At 45.7% G+C, this 12,036-nt stretch overlaps 1 protein-coding gene across 1 annotated transcript in view; it reads right to left on the bottom strand.

The window, feature by feature from the left end:
- Positions 1-12,036, bottom strand: part of LOC144594474 (ubiquitin carboxyl-terminal hydrolase 43-like) — a 391,904-nt gene that overhangs the window by 11,557 nt on the left and 368,311 nt on the right. The window contains exons 10-13 of the mRNA XM_078400997.1: positions 10,143-10,220; positions 9,052-9,181; positions 5,464-5,583; positions 3,484-3,712 (exon numbers count right to left, since the gene is read on the bottom strand). Of these exons, the coding sequence (XP_078257123.1) occupies positions 3,484-3,712; positions 5,464-5,583; positions 9,052-9,181; positions 10,143-10,220 (557 nt within the window). The remainder of the gene's footprint in view (positions 1-3,483; positions 3,713-5,463; positions 5,584-9,051; positions 9,182-10,142; positions 10,221-12,036) is intronic.

Here is a 12,036-nt window from a genome sequence, read left to right on the forward strand (position 1 = left end):
GCACCAGGTCAAATTCCTTGTATGTGTACATACTTGGCCAATAAATTTATTCTGATTCTAATCTGATTCTGATGTTTCAGATCGGGACCCTTCTTCTGACTCTGAAGATCTAGTTCATTTTCTTCACGCTTTGAAGAGTGGGTCCTGATCCCAAAAGTTCTGCATGTCCCCAACAATTCTCACCAGCTTCTGCAGGTGCGCCACAGAAAGCATTTTATCGGGATCCATCACAGCATGGTTTTGCAACAGACCGCAAGGAATTGCAGAAAGTCTAGACCTTCACACAGACCAACCTCCCTTCCTCATGCCTCATGCTGCCTTGGCAAGGCCACCAGCATAACCAAGGATGAGTCACACCCTTATCTCCCCTCCCCCCATCAGGCAAGAGGTATAGAAGTGTGAAAACGCACACCTCCAGATTGTGGGAGAGTTTCTTCCCAGCTGTTATCAGGCAACTGAACCATCCCTCCAACAACTAGAGGGAAAGTCCTGAGCTACTATCTACCTCATTGGAGACCCTTGGACTATCTTTGATCGGACTTTATTGGACTTTATCTGGCACTAAACAATATTCATGTTATTCCCTTCACCATGTGTCTGTACACTGTGGATGGTTCGATTGTGATCATGTATTGTCATTCCGCTGACTGGCCAGCAAGCAACAAAAGCTTTTCACTGTACCTCGGTACACGTGACAATAAACAAAACTAAACTAAACTAAACATTGCCTATCCATGTGGTCCAAAGATGCTGCCTGATCTGGATGAGTTACTCCAGCACTTTGCGTTCTACATACGATTCCAGCATGCGCAGACCCGTGAGTTTCCAGATCCTCTACCGATTCCACCTTACAGACGGTTGAATCCTCTTCAAGGCTCTGTAGCTCTAGAGCTGTCTCCAAAGCTGAAAAGGCAGTGCTCCGGTTAATCCCACTTGGCACAACGTGCCAGTTCCTATCAAGCTGCTGATGCTCTTGAAGAGCATCTTTGGACATGGGCTGGCATTTAATTATTGCGTGTACTCCTGCTGTCTCAGAAACCAGGCGCCGTGAAATGAAGATGTATTTATATTGAATAAAACCGCTAATGGAAGTCCAAATTGCATCTTGAAGCTGCAATATTATTTAATTAATCAACCGACAGCTGTGAAGCTGTCTGTGACCAAATTCAGAAACTGACTTTAGGGAATAGAACTGCAATAATTGCAAGCATTGAACTGTAATTACAGGCAAGTACAATGGCTATTTTAATAGACATTATTGCATAACCAATTCAGGTTTATGCAGCAGAGGTGACTTCAAGTATTATTGGCTACACGATTTTGATAAAATAATGGTCCTGGGGAGCCGCGCTGGCCAGACCCACCTGCCGAACAACCGTGGCGCCAACCGGAGCGCGCCCCAGTAGGCCCGACTCGCCCCACAGGCCTCCCAGGGGACTGCGGAGAAGCCGGGTGGTGAGGCCTGCCTGGGCCAAAGGAGCCTCAGCGGAGGCGACGATGGGAGCCTCAGCAGTGGCAGCAGGTGCCTCGGTGGCGTGAACCTCGACAGCAACAGGAGCCCCAGTGGTTCTGGAGCGTCGACAGCAACAGGAGCCCCGGTGGTAGCAGGGGTCACGGTGGTAGCAGGGGTCTCGAAGGCAACAGGAGCCTCTGCGGTAGCAGGGGTCACGACGGTAGCGGGGGTCTTGGGGGTAGCAGGGGTCTCGGCTGTAGCAGGGGTCTCGGCGGTAGCAGGGGTCATGATGGCAGCAGGGGTCACGACGGTAGCAGGGGTCACGACGGTAGCAGGGGTCACGGCGGTAGCAGGGGTCTCGGCAGTAGCAAGGGTCTCGCCGGTAGCAGGGGTCTCGCCGGTAGCAGGGGTCTCGAAGGCAACAGGAGCCTCTGCAGTAGCTGGAGCCTCCGCGGTAGCAGGGGTCTCGGCGGTAGCAGGGGTCACGGTGGTAGCAGGGGTCTCGGTGGTAGCAGGGGTCTCGGCAGTTCTGGGTCACGGCGGCAATGAGGGCCTCGGCAGCAGCCTCGGCAACAGCGAGAACCACGGCAGCGGTGGGGCCTCGCGATCGAACCGCGATCAATGGTCGGTGAGCCTGGGGGGGGGGAGAGGAAGACAATGGGGACCTGGCGTGGGGGTACTACTGTGAGGGACAATGGAAGACCTGCTTTTCGTGCACCTTGTTGTGTGTTGTGACTGTTGGCAGACCAATTTCCCTCCGGTGATGAATAAAGTTTTATCGTATCGTATCATAAGAAAACGTTACACCAGAAACGGACTCATTTTTAAGAAACTGCTCCTTGGACTTGATGGTTAAATGTCATTTTGCTGAACATAAGTCAAAGGATTTCTTTATGTGCAATGGCTGATGAAAGGGAAACGTTTGATGCTTGAATGAATTACGTGCTCTAAATAAGCGCTTTTATAAAATGTGCAGGACAGACAGCTCACCAGTGAAGTTAGAAACATAGAAACATAAAAAATAGAGGCAGGAGTAGGCCATTCGGCCCTTCGAACTACACCGCCATTCAATATGATCATGGCTGATCATCCAGAATCAGTACCCCATTCCTGCTTTTTTCCCATATCCCTTGATTCCGTTAGCCCTAAGAGCTATATCTAACTCTCTTGAATACATCAAGTGAATTGGCCTCCACTGCCTTCTGTGGCAGAGAATTCCACAGATTCACAACTATCTGGCTGAAAAGGTTTTTCCTCATCTCAGTCCTAAATGGCTTACCCCTTATTCTTAAACTGTGACCTCTGGTTCTGGACTCCCCCAACAGGGGGAACATTTCTCCTGCATCTAGCCTGTCCAATCCCTTAAGAATTTTATATGTTTCGATATAATATGTTTCTAAATTCCAGTGAATACAAGCCCAGTCGATCCATTTTTTCATCATATGTCAGTCCCGCCATCCCGGAGCTCTCAGACGATTATGATCTACTGTTTCACATGAATTTATGTGCGTGTGCATAAAATATCAGCTTTTGTTGGTTAAGATGAACCTTGCCATAAGCCCTAAGGTACTGCAAAAACATGAACACAGGTTAAAAAAAAAGGCACAAAGTGCTGGAGTAATTCAGTGGGCCAGATAGCTCTGGAGAACATGAATAGGTGAAGTTTCGGGCCATTCTGGAGAAGGGTCCCGACCTGAAATGTTGCCTATCGGTTTGTAGGTTCACTAGCTTTGATAAAATTGTAAATTGTCCCTAGTGTGTCGGATGGTGTTATTACACGAGGTTGGCGCTGGTTGGCTCAGTGGGACAAAGAGCCTGTTTCCACGCTGTATCTCTAATGTCTAAGTCTAAGGTAACTAAAGCACCCGGAGAAAACAGGGAGAACGTAGAAACTCTGTACAGACAGCACCCGTCGTCAGGATTGAACCCAGGACTCTGTTGCTGTCAGGCAGCAACTCTACCACTGCACCGCCGTGCTGTCCGGAACTAAACGTACAACGTGCCAGAGTGCAGGAAGAATGGAGTCCTACCTGTGTAGTGGCCTCCTTGCATACCACCATGGTGATTGCACACAGCGTACAAGTCATACACAAAGTTCTCGTCTTTACTCCCGGAAGGGGTACGTGGTCGTCGCCATGGTGACCAATGGGATAGAAAGTTCCGGGAGCTCTGATTCCTCTTGACGACGTGTGGAGCCATGTCGATGCCAATGGGTGGAAATGTGACCAGAGTGGACAGTTTGGTTCTTCTCTCTCCCACCTGAAAAAAATTGAAATATGGACCTGTTATGAGTTCTATCTTCATTATTGAGCTGCATCCTCCAAACCTTGCAGTAATACGGGACCACATTTTAAAAGTTTGCCCAACATTGCGAAATAAAAAACCCATTTTGGCAGCATTATTGTAAGCAGGTTATTATTTGGCATTAACTTTCTAATTAATGCACAGGAAAAGCAACAAAAAAAAAATCTTCACCCTCCCTTATGACCCACTTACAGAGTCACCGAGCCACATGTCACAGAAACAGACCCCTTTGCCCAACTCTCATGCCAACAAGATGCCCCAACTACGCTGGTCCCACTTGCCTGTGTTTAGCCCCTATCATTCTAAAAGTTTCCAATCCATGCACCTGTCCAAGTGTCTTTTAAATGCTGATATATAGTACTTGCCTCAACTACCTCCTCTGGCAGCTCGTTTCATAAGCCCATCACCCTCTGGGTGAAAAAATTGCCCCTCACGTTCCGATTAAATCTTTCCCCTCTAACTTTCAACCGATGTCCGCTGATTCTTGATTCCCCTACTCTGGACAAAAGACCGTGTGCATCTACCCTATCTGTTCCCCTCATAAGATGACTTTATACACCTCCATACAATCACCCCTCAGCCTCCTGAGCTCCAAGGAATAAAGTCCTAGCCTGCCCAACCTCTCCCTCTAGAGTCTCAAATTCTGGCACCATCCTCGTAAATCTTCCCTGCTCTCTTTCTGCTTAATGACATCCTTCCCAAAACTGAACACAATACTCCAAATGCGGCTGTCCAAACATTTTGCACAATTGTATCGTTACATCCCAGCTTCTCTACTCAATACCACTGATGGAGGCCAATGTACCAAAGCCTTCTCTTCCACCCCATCGACCCTTGATGCCACTTTCAGGGAACTATGTACCTGTGCTCCTTGATCTCTCTGCCCAGGACCCTGCCATTCACTGTGAAGATCCTGCTCGGATTTGACTTCTCAAACTGCAACACCTCACACTTATCTACATTAAACGCCATTAGCCATTCTTTAGCCCACTTGCCCAGCTGATCAAGAACCTGCTGTAATTTTTTTACAACCATCTTTTAATTCTAATAACCCTAATTAAATTCACCTCTCTTCTGTTTGCCTATGTATCTGTTTTTCTATCTCCTGTTGACTGTAATAAAAGCCCAGCAAAGTGAGAAAATTCTTGTTAAAACAGTTGTGAGTTTTTGCAGATGCAAATATGAATCAGAGATAGCAGATGTAAGTGTTGAATTGATTCTTGAAGACCTATTCCCTACGATTTATCAGATGGATGTGCAAATTACCCATTGAGTGACAAAGTAACAACAACAAAATGCTCTTTACTATTAAGAAACATTAGACAGGTACATGGATAGGACAGGTTTAGAGAGATGCGGGCCAAACGCAGGGAGGTGGGACTAGTGTAGATGTTACATGTTGGCCGGTGTGGGCAAGTTGGGCTGAAAGGCCTGTTTCCACAGTGTACGACTCTATCAGACTGTTCTGCCAGAGGAGGTAGTTGAGGCAGGTACTACTGAATATCAAAGTGCCATTTAAAAGACCCTTGGACAGATACATCAGTTCTTCAAAACATCTTGCACTGTTCTTCCATCTAATAAATGCTATGCTAAGTCGTCATTCTGAACTTAATCATAACACAGTTTACTACGACATAAATGATGATTATTGCAGAGAAATTATTAAATATTAAATAAATCCCGATCATACTTTCACTCATAAATACCTGGCGAAATCTTTTCAGGTGGATGATAAGAATGTCAGGCAAAGTCCATAGATTAAGCTTGACCATACCCTGCTGGAGGTTTTTACAGTGAGGACATCGCCAGGCGTCGTCTGGAGCCAGCTGTAAAAAGGCAACGACCCACATCATCATGGTTTTCATCAATGAGAAATACAGGTCCACCACCGATTTACCGGCACCCTTGCTTCCACAGCCTTACTGGAATATCCGTTTTGCCGGAACAACAGAGGTCATGGTCTCCGAGAGGAGCCCAACAGGACTCGAAAGGTCTGCCCAGGCCGTCGAGCGACCAAGAGGGACCAAGTCCTTGGAAGTTCCTTGGAAGTGGGCATTGGGACCGGATCCACTGGCTCTGGCCGGGCCGGAGTTCCAGAGCCCCGGCCGCAGGGAGAAAATCGGCCACGGAAGTCCCGATGAGGACTGGATTGGCCGCCTCACCCGGCCTGGGTGCCACATTTTGGGGGGGACTTCCATGGGGGAGGGGGGATATCAAGCGCGCTCTCGTAATTTTGTCCGGATTAGAAGAGGTGCCAATAGACAATAGACAATAGGTGCAGGAGGAGGCCATTCGGCCCTTCGAGCCAGCACCGCCATTCAATGTGATCATGGCTGATTATTCTCAATCAGTACCCCGTTCCTGCCTTCTCCCCATACCCCCTGACTCCGCTATCCTTAAGAACTCTATCCAGCTCTCTCTTGAATGCATTCAGAGAATTGGCCTCCACTGCCTTCTGAGGCAGAGAATTCCACAGATTCACAATTCTCTGATTGAAAAAGTTTTTCCTCATCTCAGTTCTAAATGGCCTACCCCTTATTCTTAAACTGTGGCCCCTTGTTCTGGACTCCCCCAACATTGGGAACATGTTTCCTGCCTCTAACGTGTCCAACCCCTTAATAATCTTATACGTTTCGATAAGATCTCCTCTCATCCTTCTAAATTCCAGTGTACACAAGCCTCGTTGGTCCAGTCTTTCAACATATGACAGTCCCACCATTCCGGGAATTAACCTAGTAAACCTACGCTGCACGCCCTCACTAGCAAGAATATCCTGCCGGGCCTCCAGGTGCCTTAGGTTGCATCAGAAAATAAAGTTTCATGTCTAGAGAGTATGCCCTCTATGTACTACAATAGATCACAATGATTGCATTGACAGACGATGCCACATCAGTGATTTACAGCAAATAATTCAGCGCCAGCAGTTAAGCACTTGGTGAAACGCTGATTTCAGCTCGACTGTGAGCCAAGGTGCCAAACGCTCAGACAGTGAACAATAAATCACAAGCATCAACAGAAGGGCAACCCATTCTCATGCTCCTCCTGAGGGCTGGTGTGTGGAAGAGCTCCAATATGAAGCTATTTGCTTAAGCCTCCGTGGGGAACGGTTGACTTTATGAGAAACAATTCAACAATATGGGAGAAATGAGTAAACTAAAGACTTGCCTGTCGCCAGATTAAACCCAATTAAGTTCCAGATGTGGTTCTTCAGAATTTCATTCATAGGACACAGAATTCAGCTTCTTATGATGATTCTCGATGAATTAATATGGTGCACTAAGCTACAGATATATTTTTGCATTTGCAAACAATGAATTGTGCTGTACAGATTAAAATTGACCTCACCCAGACCAGATCGATGCTGCATCCATTTCCAGGCATCCTATTATCCAGCCAGATATTGAACTCCAGGTTTCGATTTGAAATATCACCTCTTTTCCAATATAACCCACCTCCTGCTTCCCTTCCTCCCCACCAATTTATTCCTAATGTGACTTTCAACCTCGATAGTTCGAAAATTCGCAGTTCTTATTTCTTCACAAAACAACCGAGATTTACTTATAATTAGAGAATTAGGGCGCAGTGGTAGAGTTGCTGCCTTACAGCGCCAGAGACCTGGGTTCAATCCTGACCTTCTCCCTGTAACTGCATGGGTATACCCCGGGCACTCCAGTTTCCTCCCACGCTCCAAAGACGTGCAGGTTTGCAGGATAATCGGCTTTGGAGAAAGTGTAAATTGTCCCGAGTGTGTAGGATAATGCTAGTGTACGAGGTGATTGCTGGCAAAGTCTAAAGAATTCAATGTTCATGCCTCTGCATGTTGCAAATGGATTGTAAGCTACCCAGCATTATGAATGTTGAATTTTCTAATTTTAGACAACTTCCATAACTACTCCCCTCCCCCCCTCCCCTCGTCTCCCCTTGCCCCCCTTCATCCACTATCATTTGCTTAACCAGTTGCACAGTTCACAACAACATTTCCCTCTAGGGATCACACCATCCCCAGCCAATAATCAGCCTATCAGAGAACCTCCCTGCTTGAAGTCATTTGTTGCCCACCCTGATTTGTCCTGGTCTTTTCTTACTTCCAGTCCCCCACCCTCCTCCTCCCCCCCATACAATGTTTGAGAAAGGGTTCCAACCTGAAAAGTCACCCATTGATTTTCTCCAGAGATGCTGCCTGACCCGCTCAGTTACTCCAGTATTTTGTGTCTTATCTTTGGTATAAATCAGCATCTGGAGTTCCTTCCAACACATAACAAGACTTAGAGCTGGTGTATGTTACTCCTTTTTATTATGAGTTTAACTGTGGTTTTGCTTAAATATGTCATTTAAAGGCTGCCATTCAGATTGTATTCATCACTTTTACTGTCAGGATACTTGCGATGACTTCATATACAGTCTCCCTTGTGAGGCTGGCGTACTCTACTCATCGAGGACAAGTCTGAAGAAGGGTCCCGACCCGAAACATCACCCATCCTTTTTCTCCAGAGATGCTGCCTAACTCGCTGAGTTACTCCAGCATTTTGTGTCTATCTTAGGTCATTGTCGATGTCAGCTTCCTTGTCTCAGAATCCGCTCAGCTCACCTCAGTAAAGTCTTAACAGATTGATGCTCACAGATCCATTCAGATGGTCACCTAAGTTCCACATTGAAGGACAGAATACCTTATCCATTTTGTCTTAGCTGTCTAGAGCAGGAGATGTGTGTGTACTCCAGACCTGCGTACATTGCAGCCTTGTGGTATTCTTCCTTTGAAGCCTTCCTAGCAACATCTTACCACAAGTGAATGTTCGTGTCCCCAGTAAGGGTTTCTATGGTTCCCCACATAATCACTGCATCACCCCACCCCACCCAGGTCTGTCTGACCCTCTGCAAACAGGCCCTTCGGCCCATCGAGTCCACGCCGACCATCAATCACCCGTTCACACTAGTTCTACGTTATCCACTTTCTCATCTACTCCCCAAGTGGGAGGGGCAATTTTACTGTGGACAATCAACCCGACAAATTTGCACATCATTGTGAGTTGGAGGAAACCAGAGCACCCAGAGTAAACCCACACAGTCACAGGAAGAATGTACAAACTCCACACACACAGCACCGGAGGTCAGGAGCGAACCCGGGTCTATGGCGCTGTGAGGTAGCAACCACACCAGTGGCACTACTGTGCTGTCAAGGACTTTTAGAAATATTGTTAGATACCACACAACATATTTTAAGATCATTACAACGTATTAAGGGCATCCCGATGAATACTACATATACCATGACAGACATGCAACTCCCATCCTACCTGCTCCTCCTTTGTGTACAGGTCAAAGCACTCAGCCAACGTACAGCCATGTGCCCGTTGATGTGCCTGTTGCTGGATGCAAACACTCTCTGCATCCTGGATTACTTCCTCCTGAATACTTCCAAACAAGCTGAAAGCAAATAAATAACCCTCTGTGATAATTAGTAAGTAAGTAAGTAAATTTTATTTGTACAGCACATTTAAAAACAACCCACGTTGACCAAAGTGCTGTACATCAGTGCAGGTACTGAAAAAGAACATACAATGCAACACAAACATAACAGCACATACATAAACAGTTCACAGCGCCCCCTCAGAGGGCCTCAAACGCTAGGGAGTAGAAATAGGTTTTGAGCCTGGATTTAAAGGAGTCGATGGACGTGCAAGTCTCTGTCGGGGCGGGGCGAGAGGCGAGGTGAGAGGGGAGAGGCGCTATGGTGTACCGTTTTGGCTGTGCGAAACACCAAAGTTATGGTGTGCATAAACACACATACACACGGACAGAGAGTTTTCGTAATAAGATAGATAGATAGATAGATAGATAGATAGATAGATAGATAGATAGATAGATAGATAGATAGATAGATAGATAGATAGATAGATAGATAGATAGATAGATAGATAGACAGATAGACAGACAGACAGACAGACAGACAGGCAGGCAGGCAGGCAGGCAGGCAGGCAGACAGACAGACAGACAGACAGACAGACAGACAGACAGACAGACAGACAGACAGACAGACAGACAGACAGATAGATAGATAGATAGATAGATAGATAGATAGATAGATAGATAGATAGATAGATAGATAGATAGATAGATAGATAGATAGATAGACCAAGCGCAGGCAGGTGGGACTAGTGTAGATGGAACATGTTGGTTGGCGAGGGCAGGTTTCGCCGAAGGGCCTGCTTCCACGCTGTATGACTGACTTTGTACACTGCTGAACTGGATTTCAATATCGATTTTTACCATCTTTGGTTGTATTGGAAATATTGTACAGCATTTTCTGTTTCTCTTACAGATGTCCAGCATTTGCAGATGTTTCGATTTGCAGTGTGCACTGCGGTGACTGCAGCCTCTGACTTACCTGTCCTTCATCCTTTGATCCCACTCCAAGACAAGTTTTATATGTGGAGGGCCACCTGGACCACATGAACGCAATGCCCTTAGAAAGAAAAGAAATCCGTATCAGAAATGCTGGCACACCTTCCATGTGTAGGTCTTACACTGAAATCACCAAAAGGAATTCTTCCTCCACACAAACAATACAAATTAATACAAATTAATACAAATTTCAAAGCATGCATGAAATGCACCGCTATCTCATAACTAGTCTCTCAAAGGTGTGAGGTTCAATATGGACAGTAATGTTTGTTTGTTGTTAGTTTATTTCTTCAGGGAATATTATTACAATGGCTGTCAACAAAATCTGTTTGGGAAGTGTCCAGGGTTTCATCCTTGCACGACAACAGAAGCAATCAGATCAAATATCAACTCTTTGTTTTCTTTCTGGAGATGCTGTCTGATCCATTCTAGAACAAGAACAGACCCTTTGACCCACAATATCTGTGCCGAACGTGATGCCAAGATAAAATAATTTATCTCCTCTGCCTGCACACGATCCATATCTCTCCATTCCTTGCATATGGAGGCTATCTGCCTCCACCACCACCCCTGGTAGTGTTTTCCAGCCACCCACCACACTCTGCATTAAAAACCTTGTCCTCCCCACGTCTCCTTTAAACGTTGTCCCTCTCACCTTAAAGCTATGCCCTCTAGTCTTTGTCATTTCCACCCCGGGAAAAAAGGCTCTGACTGTCTCCCCTATTTATGCCTCTCATAATTTAAAAAACTTCCATCAGATCTTCGATGAGCCTCCAGCATTCCAAAAAAAACAATCCAAGTTTGTCCGACCTCTCCTTGTAGCTAATACTCCCTAATCCAGGTGGCATTCGGAGTCAAGCCGAAACGTCACCTATTCTTTTTCTCCAGAGATGCTGTCTGACCGACTGGGTTACTCCAGCATTTTGTGTCTATCATTCTGGTAAACCTGTTGTGAACCCTTTCCAAAGCCTACGGATACTGATTGAGAATGATTAGCCATGAACACATTGAATGGCGGTGCTGGCTCGAAGGGCCGAATGGCCTCCTCCTGCACCTATTGTCTATTGTCTATTGGATCTGATTTTACTTCAGGTTTAAGCCTACACGTAAAGCTCTGATTTCCTTCAAGTACAGTAACTATCCAATTGTTTACCTCGAAATGTTGTTAAACAAATAACTCTTGACTTTGTCTTAACTGCACGGTACAAAAAACCCCATGTGGGCACAGTATTATCTACTCTCAAGAATAATACAAAATTTGGTTTGGTATCATTGATATAAAACAGTAATGGCCTTAATCCAGATTTGGGACCTGAATAAACTTTGGTAAAAAAAGATTTAAGCTACTCTTACACTAATGGAAATGTGTTTCACTCAACAAAATAAAACACAGGCACATTGGCTGCAGATGGTGGAGGGATGCAGAATAACTATTTCAGGCCACCCTTACAGTTCAAGTCAAGTTGACTTTATTGTTATATGCACAAGGACAGGTACTATAGAAACCTTGCAGTGGCATCACAGACACATGTACTCAGCCAAACACATAAAAACATGAATTATATATAAATTACACGTAAACATTTCAAAAACCCAAATCATTAGTGCAAAATGCAATTAGAAAAAAAAAGTCCAGGATAGTGCAAAAGATAGAGTTGAATTTACATTAGCATTCGGGTCTCGACCCGAAATGTCACCCATTCCTTCTCTCCTGAGATGCTGCATGACCTGCTGAGTTACTCCAGCATTTTGTGAATAAATACCTTCGATTTGTACCAGCATTTGCAGTTATTTTCTTATACTACTTAGCATTTAGAGATAGAGTGTGGAAACAGGCCATTCAGCCCACCGAGTCCATGCCGACCAGCGATCCCCTG

This window comes from Rhinoraja longicauda, chromosome 6 (assembly GCF_053455715.1).
Source record: "Rhinoraja longicauda isolate Sanriku21f chromosome 6, sRhiLon1.1, whole genome shotgun sequence".
NCBI lineage: Eukaryota > Metazoa > Chordata > Chondrichthyes > Rajiformes > Arhynchobatidae > Rhinoraja > Rhinoraja longicauda.